We start from the raw sequence: 17513 nt of genomic DNA, 5'->3' as shown, positions 1-17513 counted from the left end.
TTGAATGAACCAATAAATTTTTTTTTTTTATATGAAAACCCTAAGCACAAAAATTATTAGAACCTATAGTAGTACTTAGTACCATGCATGGATTGAAGGTTGAGAAGAAAGAATATACTTGTTGGCATTAGATTTGAATTTCTGTAGATTGTAATTTTCAGGAAATACGTATGAGGAAGTTGAAAGAATAAATGAGGAAGAAGAAAAGTTGGCTCTGTGAGTTTGAAGCTGAACAGTAAAAGGATGCTGACTGGTTCCAGCATGTGTTCGGACTGGTTTGGAAGCGAGAGCAGGAATTATTGAAACCAGTTCAAAAGAACAGTGCCCATGGAAGTATCTATAGAAAAGGCATACAGCAGAAACAGAATGTCTATGAGACAGAGAGTGGAGAGACTTTGTTAGAGATGAGTCATTAATTAGCCTAACTGCCCTCTTTTGAATGGAATCTAGAAGCCTGAGAGAGGTTTTGGGGGCACTACCCCCAGATGTGGGAACAATATTCCATGGCAGCGGTGGATTTGTGATTTGTACAGAGTGAACAGCTGTTTGGAAGAACAGTAATGCCAAGAGTGAAAGAGAAAACCCAGTTTTTTAGATGCAGAGGAAGCAATATTTGTAATGTGCTTATTTATGCTAAGTTGTATTATGCTAAGAGAGATTAGAAGTCAGGATAATTCCCAAAAGAGATATATCATCTTGTCTAGAAATTGGAGTGTCACCAATGACAAGCATAGGAGCAGAAGAATCCTTTTTGCGAGATATAAGACAGGACTGAGTTTTAGAAGGATTGAAATCAACTAAGTTGTCTTTGCCCCACTGGAGATCAGAATTTAAGGAATTGGTAGCAGATATTCGAGAAGTTGGAGCTGTTTGAGCAGGGCAAGGTTTCTCAAATTGGAAGGTGGAATGCAATTTGATGGTTAACTAAGCCAGTATACCACTAGTGGATCAAAACTGATGGAATCCATACTAGTGACCACTGATCAGATTGAAGATCTCTAGATAGTTGGGATTCTCTCAGAAAAAGTAAGTGGGGCTTGGTGGACTGTAAGTGGAAATGGACATCATTGAGATTGGAACTGAGACCATTTATATTTGTGAAATGAATGAGGAAGTATTTAAAAAGGTTAGATCTTTTCACAGATATATTTGTTCTGTTCGTTTGATTATTCATGATGTATTGAGTTGCTGGAGAGGCCTTCATCCTGCAGTGGATTGAAAATGGCTGATGATGATGATGATGATGTATTTAGTATAAGAAATGGTGAGGAGGGGACATATAGGATGAAGTAATGAAATTTTTGGATATACCATACACACAGCAAGAATATTCCTAGCTCCTTGTCATAATGCGCCTTTGACAATGCCCTCCCACCTGCAGTGAAATTATACACTAGCTGATCCAGATGTCTCTTAGAGAGTTACCAATAGGTTCACTCCAATGGATTCTCTAGTGGCTGGCCTGCGAACAATTTTTTTTGAGCTGTGCCTTCAAAATGTAAGGAAGATTGGATTTTGCCATAATGCCCATCATCACCTCAAAAGACATCACTCATACTGCATGGGCAAATTAGTGCTATTATGCTGGTTGATAAAAGTCATCTACCACCTAGTATTGCTTAGTAACACAGATGGGCAGAATTCCTGTGTGGTATGGCACATCTTGATCCCTGCTTATGTTGGTTCACACCTGGGTGGTTCACCTCCTTATACTAGGTGCCGTATTTCAGGGCTTGCACACAGCGTTTATACCCATGGTTACTAACAGTCCCACCATTGTGAAGGTGCAAGCAGGGTATTTGATTGTTGCAGGATGACTGGACTTCACCAAAATTCAGCCCACTTGACTCAAGCACCTGATTATCAATTCCATCTGTGTTTTAGACTCCCAGGTGGCAAGCCCTAGTTTGTTATACCTGAAAGAAAAGAGAATGTCTGCAACAGCCTCAAGGACCGAGAAAATTGTGAAAACAGATATGTCATTGTTTTTTTTTATTGTCTCCTTTACACACGGTTCATTTCAACTGTAATAGCTAATAATAATATAACTATTCTAGTTCTACACAAAGGCCAGAGTGGAAGTTTTCATACTTAGCCACCCCAAGCTGTTGTCATGATGCTTGTTGTATAGTGGTGGCCTTTGTTTTAATTTCACTAATAAATTTTTTAGTGTCAAGTATTTTAACTTGTTGACAGAATAACTTTGCACAGGTTATCTTGACCTGTTGGTATTAAATAAATAAATAAATTTTCTGTTTATACTCCGGGATGACCAAACAGTCAGAGAAGTTCACAAGATAGACAGAATACAAGAACCTGCACTGTATTTAGCAGTCACGTGCTTGAACCCTGGTCACTCAAGGCAAGTGTACTTATGCATCCACTTGCCTGACCACTCGGCTATGGTAATAGGCAATCTTGCTGTTACTGACAGTTCTCAGTTTGGTCTTTTTTGGTGTTTTTGTGATGGTGTAGCAGCAAGACTGAAGAAGGGGAGGAGTAAACATCTGCAAAATGTCTGATTGTTTTGCAGATGTTTACTCTAATTTTTCATCTAATTCTAATTCTAACAGATTCTAAACTTTACTCAGGTGGAGTGCTTTTATTTCAAGTATTTAGATCAAGATAACTTTATAATTAATTACTGAAAGACAAAGCAAAATCGATTATTCTTCTTCAATAATCCTTTAGTTTTACTATTGTATGATTAAATTTATCACTCTTCTGAGTTTTTTATATTTGAACCAATGTGCATCCATCATGTTAAAATGGAAAAGGATTGTGCTCTGTGTTGAACAAAACTTCAGCTCATCAATATGCATCAATAGGTTCTGAAGTGTCAACTTTAATGAGCTTCTATTTTACTACATGGAACAACAAGGATATGCTGCTATCACTGACAAGGTGATGCTTTGAAATTACATAGTATCATTTACAAGGGGACAAAAACAAACTTCATTGTTTTCCCTTTTCAAAAAATTATATGTCGGTATTAAATTTTGTGTTAGACCTCATGCTGTTGTATGAAAAATATAAAATTTAATACTTTAAAGTAATTAAATAATTTTATAATCATATTTTAAGATAGCAGACCTCACAGTAAGATAAATGTTAGCAATTCAGATAACCTCCCTGTCAAAAGACAGGGAGGTTATCTGAGACATGCAATTTCCCTAATTATGAGAATTAGGGAAATTGCATATGTTTTTATATAAAATGCACCTTCACCATAGTCAGGGAATACTTTGAGGTGAAATTCCCCCAAAGACATGTTTGGGAATATTTTAAATCTTGTATCTACTGGTCTTATCAAAAAACTAGTACTCTTCTTGCCATTATTTATATATATTCCCTGTCTGAACATGTGTTTACAGTCAAACAATAGTTGGCTGAACTCCAGATTTTGGGTACACCTTGTCACTACATTAGCAAGGGCACATGATACAAGAAAGCAAGCTTATATAGCATCAGCCAAAAAAAAAAAAAAAAAAAACCCAACTTTCTCATTTCACCCGTCCACTCACTCCAAATGTTTGTCTAGTTCTGCTTGAATCTGTTTAAGCTATCAACTTCTACAACGACAGATGGAAGTTTGTTCCAGCAATCAACCATCCGCTGGCTAAAGGCAAACTTCCGCACATCTATCCTACAACTTTCTTTCCTCAATTTGAATTTATGCCTTCTCAGGCAATTATTCTGAGCAAGAGGAAGAATACCATCAGCACTGAGCATGCTCAAACCATTCAAGGCTATATACACCTCAATCAGATCACCTCGCAGGTGCCTAGTCTCCAGACACCGTAATTTGCAAAACTTAAGCCTTTCTTCATATGAGCAACCCTTTGTTCCATTCGCTAATCTTGTTGTACTCGTTCCAACACTCTACATCCTTCTTAAAATGAGGCCTCCAGACCTGTATACAGTACTCAAGGTGTGGACTGACCATTGCCTTATACAAGGGGATAATCAACTCCTTATCCCTGCTAGAAAAATTCCTGTATATCATTGATAAGACACCATGAGCTACTCTTGCAGACTGTCTGCACTGCTCAGAAAATTTCATATCTGCCTGCACAATTACCCCCAGGTCCTTTTCACTCTCTACTACTAGTGTAGTACCACACAGTTGATATTGGGGTTACTGCTTCCCATATGCAGTACTTTACATTTGTCAATGTTAAACTTCAGTTGCCACCTCTCAGCCCATCTGCTCAACTTTTCTAGATCCTGTTGCAGCAGTGTACTGTCATTAGGACCATTAACAACCCTGCTGACCTTCATATCATCTGCAAACTTGAACAATAAGCCTGATATACCATTATCAAGTTGGCCTCCATAGCCGAATGGTCAGGAGTGGGAGTGCAGTAGCACCCGCTCCTTGAGCAGACCGGGGTTCAAGCCCCTGACTGCTAAATACGGTGGAGCTGCCAACCCGCACTGGACCAGCGTGGCAGATTATGGTCCATTTCCCTCAACATGAATTGTTGAGGAGGCTTCCATCATGCAGTGGGTTGATAATGGCTGCAGTTTACCTTTTTTTTTTTTTTTTTTTTTTTTTTACCATCATTAATGAATACAGAAAACAACAATGGACCCAACACTGAAACCTGAGGGACTCCACTAATAACATTAGTCCACGAAGAGCAGTGTCCATTGATTACCACTCTCTGTCTTCTTCCACTCAACCATCCCTTTATCCATAGTAGCAATTTGCCTCCAATGCCACCCTTCTCCAATTTGTGCAGCAATCTTCCATGTGCAACAGTATCAAAAGCCTTTATAAGATCCAGATATATGATATCAAAATTATTCTCTACATCCAGTTCCTTTGTGACTACATTATAGTATCGAATCAAATTGGTCAAACAAGATTTGCCCTTAATAAACCCAAGCTGTGTCCGAGCTATAACTGAAGAAGTCTTGTCTAGATGATCCTGCAATGCTTCTTTAACCAGTGCCTCCATTAATTTCCCTGGAACAGAAGTAAAACTAATAGTTCTATAATTACCTGTGTCTCCCTTTGGTCCTCCTTTGTGGATTGGGGTCACATTTGCACTTCTCCAGTCCATGGGTGCCTCCCCTGAGTCCAAGGAATCTCTCATAATTATGGTTAAGGCCTTCTGGATAGATTCCATCCACCTCAGGTGCCTTTCTTATGTTTATCTTCAACAATTTCTCCTCCACTTTACTCTCAGTTATTACATTATCTAGCTTACTGCCAGAGTTTAATACACCTCTGGCATTCCTCTCCCTGAATAACTCCTCATGTGTGAATGTAGATGCAAAATAGTCATTTATTTAATTTGTTAGCTACCTGAGCAGGATCATCTACAGTTGAACCATCAATATCAAGTGGACCAATCTGATTCACCCCCTTCCTTCTATAGTTTACATAAGTAAAGAACTCTTTGCTGTTTTTCTTTGCATCCTTTACCAAAGATTTCTCGTAATCTGCCTTTGCCTGCCTAACCTCCTTTGTGACTTGGTTACAGACCAGCTTATATCTATCATAGGCTTCTGTGTCACCTGTTAATTTATATGTATCCCATGCATTTTTATTCTCTGCCACATGTCTAATTAGTTCATCTGACCTCCATTTAGGCCTAAATCTTGAACAGTATTTCTTAGTTGGTATGAAAAGCCTAGTAGCTTCCAAGATTAATTCTTTGAATGCTTCCCATTTTGAATTTGCTGTTGGTAACATCATCAGTTGGTCCCACTGTATAGAATTTAAATACTGTCTCAGACCACCGTAGTCACCTTTACGAAAGCAAAAACCCTTCCGTCTAGTCGTTCCTTTATCTGCATATTCATATCCCCGTCCGCTGGGGTACGTACCAGCCCCAACTGGGTTCAGCAAGTTAATTCTATAATTTTGACTCTAATTACAGAGCTGAAACTCGCTATAGTTGGAGCCAGAACTGTTTTCTTGAATTTTCCCACTTAAATTTTCAAAACCTTCTATTGAATTTCACGCAAATGACAAAAATGTGACATCAAGTATGCAATTTTTTAGGCCTTTTCAATTAATTTTTTTACCCCCGCCCTAACCAGCCTAGAGCTTATGAAACCCGACACTTGATTCGTTTCTTGTTGTAAAGCGCGCGAATTTCTTTTTACGGAGAGGAGCAGTTCTGATAAACAACTCCGCGTGAATACGAGTGAAGCGTGGGAGGTATATATCACGTTACCAGTACAAATACATCGAGACGGTAAGGGAGAAGTGTAAATAAACAAAAGACGAACAGGAGCTACTGTTTTTGACATAAGAAGCAATAAAGCCATACAGTACCAATAACAGTTTATGGAAGGTGAACAGATCGTATATCCTATCTTCAACGTGTATTGCTCCTACGAACAGAAGATCAAGGAAATTCATCTGTTGGAAACGGGAAAAACTGGTGTAAAACTGATATTTCACTGCATTATACTGATATATCACAGATAACACTGCAATGCGCATTTGATAAAAAAAAAGTTTGCTTTATTGTAATTGTTTTTAGTAAACAATATCAGAACAGCAGTTTCCATCTTCTAACCAAATTTCGAGAAAATATTTCCATCCATAGCTGCGTTATAAACTTCGAAACTGGTGCATCAAAAGAAAGAAAAACAAAATCATCCGCTATGAATTTCTTTCTTTCTTGAAATGTGTATTGTTCATATTTGTGAACTGCAATATTTGTAACAATACAAAGCTAACAGATTACAACTAACGGCTGCTCAAAAAGTATCGTTAGAAGATATTTGCTTGTTACGCTTTGATGTCATAATGTTAGAAAGTAAAAATGCGAAATATTGTTCTCTAAAACAATTGCAGTTTCGGCATCCTAGGATGAAGCTGACTTAGAGCTGCAATGCTGTTTTTTTTTTTTTTTTATTATTATTATTATTTATTTTCTTTATTTTTTGTTTTTGTATGGGCGGCTCCTAGAACAAAAGTTCATCTCGGCCTCGTTGCTCTGTTCAGTTTTTACGCATTGTCAGGGTAAGGCCAGTGTGTGTCGTGAAAAAAAAAAAAAAAAAATCATCCCGCTTAGGAATATCCCATGTTGGATGAAGACAGATGAAAAGGAAGGCAAGAGAGAGAGAGAAAAATTTTTCATCCCGCACTGGAGAAAGTGACAGGAAAGAAAAACTGTTTGTGAGCTTATGTGTGTGTTCTGTATTGTGATATTGTATTTGGGCATTCTGGCTACCTGGAAGCAGCGATCACCTGGACGACTGCCTCCAGGTACTCGTCCCTAGCAGGAGGGCAAGATCCCTACTAACTGCACGCCCTCCTCCCTGGGGAACTACTACTACTAGTAGTAGTAGTAGTAGTGGCATGTGATGTAAGAAAGCAAGTGTATGAGCTTATGCAGCATCAGCCAAAAAAAAAAGTTCCCAGGGAGGAAAGAAAAACTTGTATAAGATAAAGAGAGGGAAGGAGAAAAGAGGAGAAGCACTATCCCGGCCCAGGGAAGCCCCAATCCAGGATGGATTGCTAGAACAACACAAGAAAAAAAAAATAATATAATAAAATAAAATAAAATAAAATAAAATAAATGAAAGTTAGCGCTCTGGACCTTTGACGATCTCTTGGCCTTCTCCCCACCAAAAGGGTATTTTTTATTTCTCTCTCTCTCTCTCCCTCCCTCTCCCCAGGGTCGGACTAGAAAGGGTGGACTCCCTCCCCTAAGGAGTTTTTTTTCCCCCAAGTGAAAGAAGGGAATTGGAAATTTCATGAAAATGAACCCTGTTTTTCTTCATTCGGTGAACGGCTACTCTGTCAGCGCAAGAGAAGTGAAATTACATTTGCAGCTCAGAATGGAATTCAAACATTGAAACACATGACATTTTATGGTGAATTTTTCGGGCGTTGTGTGATAATGAAAATTCAATTTTTCTGTGGAAATTTTTTGATGATATCAAATGCATATCAAGGAAATATTGAAGTATTCAATAACAATTACTTACAATTTCCCAATCCCTCACTACGAGTAACGGATTGTTCTCACAATCTGTTACTGGCTGCGCATTTTTTTTTTCGTTTGTACACCAGTGAGATGCATGTGAAGTTCCTTCGATATCAGTTTTCGAAGTTTATAACGCAGCTACGAATAGAAATACTTTCTTGAAATTTCGTAAGAAGATCAAATATACATCCATGAAACTGCTGTTCCGATTTAGTCCTCTAGAAACAATTACAATAAAGCGAACTTTTTTTTTTTTTTTATGAAATGCGCATTGTAGTGATCAGTTTTACGACAGTTTTTTTCTTTCTGCTTCCAGTAGATGAATTTCCTTGATTTTTTTTTTTTTTAGTAGATAATACATATTGAAGAAAGGAAATGCAATATTTTAGTTTTTCAAAACCAATTCGTTGCAATTCTTTCGTACAACAATTACGAAAAGCAATAAAGCTACTGTTGTGAGTGAGCCATGCAAATTAGTGTTCGCAAGTAATGATGCTCAACTGTTTGTTTTCCACGAAAGTTGTTTACAGTTTCATTTTCTCCTTGGATCACCTTGGTAACGCTAATGACGTAAGCTTGACCAGTCAATTATCTCTCTGCGTGTGTTGATTCGTTTTAGCCAGAGGCGCCGAGCTGACGCGCGAATTTTGAACTAATGAAGTAACACGTTTTATTTTCAAAGCTTGGATCTTGTTTTGCCGACATCAAAATTTAATAAATTGAAATGTGATCGTACATTTTTGCTGTTTTAGAGTGAATTAATAGTTTTTTCCGAGCGCTAAAGGTAGGAAATCAAAGAATATACTTCTGTTTATGTATATTGAGAGTTTCAATTTGGAAAATTGAGTAGAAATTATGAAAATTATTAGTTTTCTTCGGGGGGAGCAACTTTCGAGTTAGGGTTAAAAATTAGACAAAAACAGGGCGGACCAGGCTCGGGTTAATGCATGAAGAATCACTATTGATAATCAGATCAAGAGTATTACTCCCTCTAGTTGCCTCCTGAACATGCTGCTGTAGAAAACAAACCTCCAGTAAATTCACAAAAGCCTTGCTAGTGCGTGAGTGACCAACCCACAAATTCCAGTCAATCTCTGGGAAATTAAAATCCCCCATTATAAGACACTCTGATTTACTGGCGCACTCTATTTCTCTGCATAATTGCTCATTATACTCATCAGATTCATTAGGCCTATAACACACACCTACTCTTATTCTTCCTTTCCCAGTGGCCGACCGGGCTAGCCGAGTGGGTAAAGTGTCTGCCTGGCAACCCAAAGGTTGCGGGTTCGATTCCCGCCTCGGGCTTGGATCAAAGTACTGCAAAAACATTGGGAGGTGCAATATGGCCACAGAAGCCGATGCGCCAACAACTACCAAATCAAAAAAAAAAAAAAAAAAAAAACTTTCCCAGTGCTTATGTCACACCAAACAGACTCAACTTTGCATTGTCCACCAACGTCAATTGGATGCACTTCCTTAGATTTTATGTGTTTCTTAAATAACAGCATAACCCCTCCTCCCTTCCTGTCCTCTCTATCCTTTCTGTACACATTGTAATCCCCAAATTCCAATTCTGCATGCTTATGTCTATGTGACACCATGTCTATGATATCCCAACCATATCTGCCTTTGATGTCCTGACTAGCACCTCAAGCTAATCAAATTTATTAACTATACTCCTAGCATTGGTGTACATGTACGTATACATGCACCTGTTTCTACTCTTAGTTACCCTAACACAGCCCTCAATAGAAGCAGCGCAAGAATCACTTTCACCCCTGCAGCGGCTACTGTTAATCTATTAGTCTGTGTATCTCCCCAAACTAGCAGTTTTCTAACCCACCTAACTCTGACTCGATAGCATCAACAAATATTCTTGCACCCTTTCTATTTAAGTGTATCCTATCCCTTTTGAAGCAGTCTCTCCTGTTAACAAGCACAAACCAGGCTGAGAAAAATTCTCCCCCTTGAGCTTTGCACAATCTCTCCAGGGCTGAAGGGGGGCGCCTCCGTAGCCAGGTGGGAAGGAGCAGCAGTGCATAGCACACGCTTCTTGATTAGACCGGGGTTCGAGCCCGTCACCACCAAATACGAAGATTGCGGAAAGGTCAGGGAATGACCACTGCATATCCCGGAGCAATATGGCCTTAGTTGCTAATGCTCCTAAAAACCAAAATAACAATCCAGGGCTGAATTGATCGATAAAACTCTCATCATATATTTCCTCCTATCGTATCTGGGCAGAATTGTAGACACTTTCAAATTCAACTCTTAACTCATGGCTTTTTTTAAACATTGACTTGTACTTGTTAAGTAATTCTGCCAGTCTCCTACTCTTAATATCATTAATGCCAACATGTACAGCAATATTACCTTTTGTACCCTTAAAATATGATATCTTCTCTACAATGTAGTAGTAGTGGCATGTGATGCAAGAAAGCAAGTGTATGAGCTTATGCAGCATCAGCCAAAAAAAAATCACACCATTCCCTCCAAATGCCTGTCCAGCAACGTCATCAACCTTTGCCCCTGGCAGACATACCCTGGTCCTGTTCCACAATATGTCCTATCCTTTTTGTACAATATGTTCCCCGTTTCCCTGACAATAGAGTCACCGACAACAACTAGTTCCTTTGGGACCAGCGCATTCTGCCTTGGGGATTTCCGCTGTGTTGCGTGATGTTCAAGTACAAGCTCTGGCATTGATGTGGGCAGCTGAGAGCTTGATGGGCCCCTCAATTTAAATACTTCGATTGCATCCACCCTGTCCTTCAAGCTCTCATATAGGCCCATAACAATGCTGAGTTGTCTCCTGATTTCCTCACACTCCTTACAGCATGCACACCCAAAGACATCCCCCTTGGCAATATCATGTCCCATTCCTGATTGCTCCACAAACATCAACAAAGCAGTGCATTTCAAAAGGCTGATTCAGAGGACAACTGCCCCCTACAGTTCTCTCCTGAGCCACAGCACTCCCATTAGTTTGAGCCTTTTGCTTTATTGCTCTGGTCTGAGTCATGATTTCTGTTCAATTTCAGATAAAATTCCAATAAAATAAAACCGTAAACTTATATTCCAATGCAGTTATAACACTATATATATGTATTTCAGTATCGACTATTACCTCTGAGTTATGTTATGACTTTCTTATCTCCTATCAGGTTATATGTATTAATTTATAATGTTACGTTTGTAAAAACTAAATCATTATATGTATTTAGTGGAAAAAGTAATTGACCAATTTAATTGACAATGATATTTAATAAGATTAGTAAATACTACTGATTAATTGATACTACTATACTCGCTATCTAGTTTTTCGTTAAACCTTACGCTATCTAGTTCGGAGATACATTGTATCGTATAAGAATGGTGGCAAGTTACGAACGGTAAATCTATGGACATGAGGTATTAATTATTTTTAAAATAGCGCTATCTAAATTAAAAATAAACCACAGTGCTTGACTAGGTCTATAGGCTACTTATAGAAAATAATTTAATCTAACAATTACGTCAATAAACGAGCTAAATATAATTAAAAACTTCGCGTTCGCGGTAGTTGCAAAACTTGTCCAACACGTGGATTAGATACCCTTACTGATACTCATTATGTTTTCAAGAGTTACTTTCTTCAGTTGTGTTTTATGACTGACATTAGCAGTTTTCAGTTTGGCACACTCATTGAAGCGCACTTCAAAAAGGTAGTATTTTAATGATTTTTAAACTTTGAAGTCTTCTTTTAATTAAAAAAAAAAAAAAAAAAGTTCCCGTAGAAATTTAAATACAAGCAGAATAAAGAGGTGAGTCATCTTCGAAGTTCCTAAATAATTGTACGTGCGTGCGCACACACAAAAATAATGTTACTGGCTTCTCTGATTGACCAGTCGGGAACCAGTTGCTTTCTTAAGACACCAGCTTCACTTACTTTCTTTGACATCCTGAGAGGTGTGGAACATGATGCTATTGATATAGATAATAACTGCAGCATAAAACTTTAAGAATTTGTAGTTATCTCTTAAAATACACAATTTATATACCAAATCATCAAACCCAGAATTTTGATATCTTGCATTGTTTCACAAGATCTAGTATTTTGATATTTTGCATGGAACTGGTTTTGCAGAACTGTACAAGTTGAAGCATGGTTTTATCTCGTGGGGGAGAGCGTCCGAGGAACGTCTTCAAACATTGTAATTATTCCGAGTGAGAGTCCACCATTTCCTCCATTTCCAAAACTTCAAAAATAATGCTCAATGATTGAAATGTTTATAATAGCATAGTTTGGCTGTTACTTGCAAAATAAAATGGAAGTTAGTTCTTTTTCACTTAACCTTTTTTCTGGGCCACCCTGTGTTTCACTATCTAAATTATGTATTTATCTTCAAATTAGCTATATGATATTGGTTAATATTATTATACAAAGGCACAGGTCTTACTACATAACCTATTGGATTATTATTTGTTTTATTTTTAGTTATTTATATTTGTTGAATCATTTAATATATTTCTCAACTCAATTCTGTTATAAACTGATTAGCTATAATCTAATTGATGATTAAGGATATTTGCATCTTAATGTCTCATGAATTGCCAACAGGGATTGGTGTCTGTCACGTCAGCTGTGGTGGGGACATCGCATTCCTGCTTATCAAGTTACTCACTCAGAACAGGTGAGAGCTTTTTTTCCTGTGTTCAAACATAAACATAACATTAATTATGTGAAAATAGTGTCTATAATTAACTTTAACTTACATTAAAAGCTATTTTATTTTTAAAAGCAACAAAATAAAATCATGAGGCTTTCTTTTATAGAGAGAGAGGGGGGGGGAGAAATTTTCAAAAAATAGGTTGATAAATTACTGTCTCCCTGGTAAAGCAACGCTTTCACCTCATGTCTTCTTCTTCTTCCAGTCACATAGTTCCCTGAGAAGCTGTTGTGGCCACCAACAAATTCCTCCAACTGCATCTATCATGTGCTATATGAGCGGTATTGCAAAATGTCATGCCCAAAAGTTCACTGATCCCATCCTTCCACCTAGTTGCAGGTCTTCCTTTAACAGCAGTTTTTGGAGTTGGTTTTGTTATGGTCTCTGTGGCATCAGATAATATGGTGGTATGCTATTGCCTACCACATGGCCGATTTTGAAAGGGGCCGGCTTTAATCATAGGAAGAGTCATCATGCATCCCACGAAATGCTCTTGAAGAGGAGAGGTGATTACAACTAGTTTATGCCTGGATTCCAGAGTTGTCTATGTATATAAACAGATATATATTATTCATTAGATTTGCACAAGTAGTTATTATATCTACACCTCATGTAGATAATCCTAATAGATGCTTCAGCAAAAGAAATCTGAGGCTGTACATAACAAGTATGAAATGATGTTAAGAAAAAGCCATGAGTTGTGTTGGTAATTTTTGCCAAAGCACAATAGGAGGGAGGTCATAATTTAGAGCCTTGTCCATCAATCCAGCCCTGGAAATCATACAAGGCTTAGTGACTACAACTTTTCATAGCATAGCCTGTGCTTGCAGAAGTGAATGATTTTGAAAAGATAAGATAAACTTGAATAGAAGGATGAAAATATATTTGGTGATGCTATTGTAGCAAAGTTTGATGGTTCAGAAAACCATTAATTTGTGTGGTTGAATACACAGACTAATAGTTTATGACAGCCATAAGCAGAGGTGGAATTTATTTTTTGTGTTTCCAGTGGGTTTCCACAGCGGATGATTGATAAAACCGTGCGCAAATATAAAAGTCATTTTGGGAATGCAAACTTTGATTAATAACAATAAAATACAATACAGGGACAAATTTAAAAAAGCCATCACAATTCCTTACATAAAAATAAAAAGAGAGAAAATTATGAGCATATGCAAAAAATATTCACTGGATGTGGTGTTCAAACCAATAAACAAAATAGGTAATTTTCTGAGGGACACAAGTTCTCCAACAAGACATGCATGTTATTTACAAAAAAGCACATGCAGATGTGGGAAAACTTACATTGGAGAGACAGGAAGGTTATTTAATACGAGGGTGAGGGAACATTATAAACATGTAGCAAAGGGAAATATCAGAAGTTGCAGAACATGCCTATAATTGTTCCTATGCTTTTAGTGTAAACTATTTTGAAATTATAGGGAGTGGGATTTCATTAAAATAAAAATTAAAGAAGAGCTATTTTTTTTTACATTATTTATAATTTCGATAATCGAGAGCTATTAAATGCTCGATAATTCCTATATTCTATTATATTATAAATCAACAGGGATTACCTTTATTTTAGATATAGGAAGCTTCTTTTCCAACTCTCCTAGTCCAACTCGCTAATAATTCTTGAGGATGGCGATATCTGTTTTGTAAGGCAGGTGGGACATCTTCCCCACTCTGTATGAGAGAATAATCCCCCCCCCCATATCCAATTTTATTAGACCCCTAAATTAAACTCTAAAGTCCAGCTACAGGACCGAAAGAAATAATCGGTCCATATTTATTAAACAGTTTAGACTTCCAAAATCTAATTTTGTGCCAATCCAAGTAATGGTTTCCATGCTGCCAGAAGTATGGTGTTTGTAGACAGCAGTCATGAGCACTCATTGTTGAGACTGCACGGTCTGAACACTACGGTTCTGACAGGAAGATGTGGGGAAGATGTCCCACCTGCCTTACAAAATAGATATCGCCATCCTCAAGAATTATTAGCGAGTTGGACTAGGAGAGTTGGAAAAGAAGCTTCCTATATCTAAAATAAAGGTAATCCCTGTTGATTTATAATTATTTATAATGTAAAAAATATATTTATTTTTTCATTCTTTTTTTCTTGTTGTTTTGTTTTTTTTTCAGTCTTTTTTTTTTTTTTTAACTCAGGCTATGAAACCTCAGGCTATACATTAATAAGGGAACTGATCCCTAAAGGATAGAATAGGTTTTCTCAATCTCTCTAGTTTACCAATCAGAGGCAGTTACTCTCTTGATCTTTTTCTTACTTGCCTTGACATCCTAACCATTGAGAGGAGTTTTCATTGTGATCAAGGAATCAGTATAGGTCCTGGAATGTCACTGAGTAACAGTGTTTTTTAATTGTAGTTATGTCTTAATGGAATTAACCTGCAAATGCAATGACTTGTTTAAAGTCCTGATTAGGAAAGTGTTATATTTCAATTATTAAAATCCAGGAAGGAATAATTAAACTGCATTACTAAAATGATAACAGTATACTACAATTGTTTAACTAAATTGCAGAGCCTGAAATACGTGTTGCATTTCATGCACTGTTGATTATAAAGTATTAAAAAACATGTGTTTTGTAGTACTTTACCACAGCTATTAACCATAGAAAAAGAAAAAATTCAATTAATTTAAGAAACAAAATCTGATATATGCCTGAAATGTGATGCATCACATACTAACTTGTTCTTATATATATATATATATATATATATATATATATATATATATATATATATATATATATATATAAAGGTAGATAAATAGTGTCAAACCATTAATTAAGTTATAATATTTTAAACCATTAAATTCTTAAAAAAAAAAAATATATATATATATATATATATATGCAATAATATTCACAGCCCCTATATGCAGGGACCCTCTGATGAGATTGGATATAATGGTTGTCTTTGTTTATTTGTTTTATATCTGTTTTCTTTAGTGGTTGGTTTATTATGTCTCTTTTGTGATATTTAATTTTTTTTGCCCTTGGTGTGTGGGTGCCGGTCTAATTTTATCATTTATTGGCTTATTATCTGGTTTTAGCATTACCATTAGCATTAGTAGAGGCATGTGATGCAAAAAAGCAAGCTTATACAACATCAACCAAAAAAAAAAAAAAAAAACCCTAAATGTTTGTCCAGTTCTTCCTTGAATTTATTTACACTATCAACTTCCACAACGACAGATGGAAGCTTGTTCCAGCAATCAATTACCCGCTGACTAAAGGCAAATTTCTGCACATCTATTCTACAACTGTCTTTCTTTAATTCGGATTTATGCCCCCTCAGGTTCATGATCCGAGCAAGAGGAAGAATCCCATCAGCATTGAGCCTGCTGAACCCATTCAAGGCCTTATACATCTCAATTAGATCCCCTCACAGGTGCCTAGTCTCCAAATGCTGCAATTTTCAGAACTTAAGCCTTTCTTGGTAAGAGGATAAGGAGGGATAATCACCTCCTTATCCCTACTAGCAAAATTCCTGTATATCATTGATAAGAACCCATGACCTGCTCTGGCAGCCTGGCTGCACTGTTCAGAAAATTTCATATCTGACTGCACAATTTCCTCCATGTCTTTTTCATTCCCTACCACTCTGAGTGTAGTACCACAAAGTTGGTAAGTTTCTCTGTGGCTACTTCTACCTATATGCAGTACTTTGCATTTGTCAATGTTAAACTTCAGTTGCCACTTCTCAGCCCATCTGCCCAACTTTTCTAGATCCTGTTGCAGTAGCATACTGTCATTAACAACCCTGCCAACCTTTGTATCATCTGCAAACTTTGACATTAAGCCTGATATATCTTCATCAATATCATTTATGAATATACAAAACAACAAGCCCAACACTGAACCCTTGGGGGACTCCACTAATAACATTAGTCCAAGAAGAGCAGTGTCCATTGATTACCACTTTCTCTCTTCTCCTACTCAACCACCCTTTTATCCAGTGTAGCAACTTTCCCTTAATGCTATACTGTTCCAGTTTGTACAGTAGTCTTCCATGTGCAACAGTATCAAAAGCTTTCCTGAAATCCAAGTATATGATGTCCGAATTATTTTTTGCATCCAGTTTCTTTGTGACCACATTATAGTATTCAATCAAATTGGGCAAGACTTCCCTTTAACAAACCCATGCTGTGTCTGAATTATTACTACAGTCTTGTCTAGATGATCCTGCAATGCTTCTTTAACCAGTGCCTCCATTAATTTGCTCGGAACAGAAGTTAAACTAACAAGTCTGTAATTACTTGTGTCACCCTTTGATCCTCCTTTGTGAATTGAGGTCACATTTGCACATCTCCAGTCCATGGGTACCTCCTCTGAGTCCAAGGAAGCTCTCATAATTAGTGTTTGCTTACTTCCTTTGCCGCCTTCTCCACTTTGCTCTCAGTTATTACAAAATCATTAAGCTCTCTGTTAGAGTTTAATAAGCTTCTGTCCTCCACTTCCCTACAAAATTCCTCATGTGTGAATGTAGATACAAAATACTCATTTATTTGGCTTATATATGTAATATTTAAAATTTTTATACATATTTTCTTACCACTTATCTTCATTCTCCTCTTCTGTTTTTGTTATTTGTTTCTTTTCTCTTTTTCTGCTTTTTTTCTCTCTAATTTATATTTCTCTTATATATATATATTTGCCTTGATTTAATTTTCAGCATTTATAGTCAATGTTTCTACTTAGATAAATCTAACACTAGGAATAGGTATTTTACTACATAAATAACATAGCAATTACTTTTTAGGTATGTTAGCTGATATGCATAAAGTTCCTATAGTCTTCACCATGTATATGAAGACT

At 37.0% G+C, this 17513-nt stretch overlaps 1 protein-coding gene across 2 annotated transcripts in view; it reads left to right on the top strand.

Moving 5' to 3' along the window:
* LOC150083876 (valine--tRNA ligase-like) overlaps positions 1-17513 on the top strand; it is a 180018-nt gene that overhangs the window by 67525 nt on the left and 94980 nt on the right. For both annotated transcript variants that reach the window (XM_090374919.1, XM_090374918.1), the window contains exon 13: positions 12562-12634. In XM_090374919.1, coding sequence (XP_090231045.1) covers positions 12562-12634 — 73 coding nt within the window. The remainder of the gene's footprint in view (positions 1-12561; positions 12635-17513) is intronic.

This window comes from Mastigoproctus giganteus, chromosome 6, assembly GCF_048544385.1.
Source record: "Mastigoproctus giganteus isolate SK-2022 chromosome 6, ASM4854438v1, whole genome shotgun sequence".
NCBI lineage: Eukaryota > Metazoa > Arthropoda > Arachnida > Uropygi > Thelyphonidae > Mastigoproctus > Mastigoproctus giganteus.
This window is presented reverse-complemented; position numbering and strand designations above follow the sequence as displayed.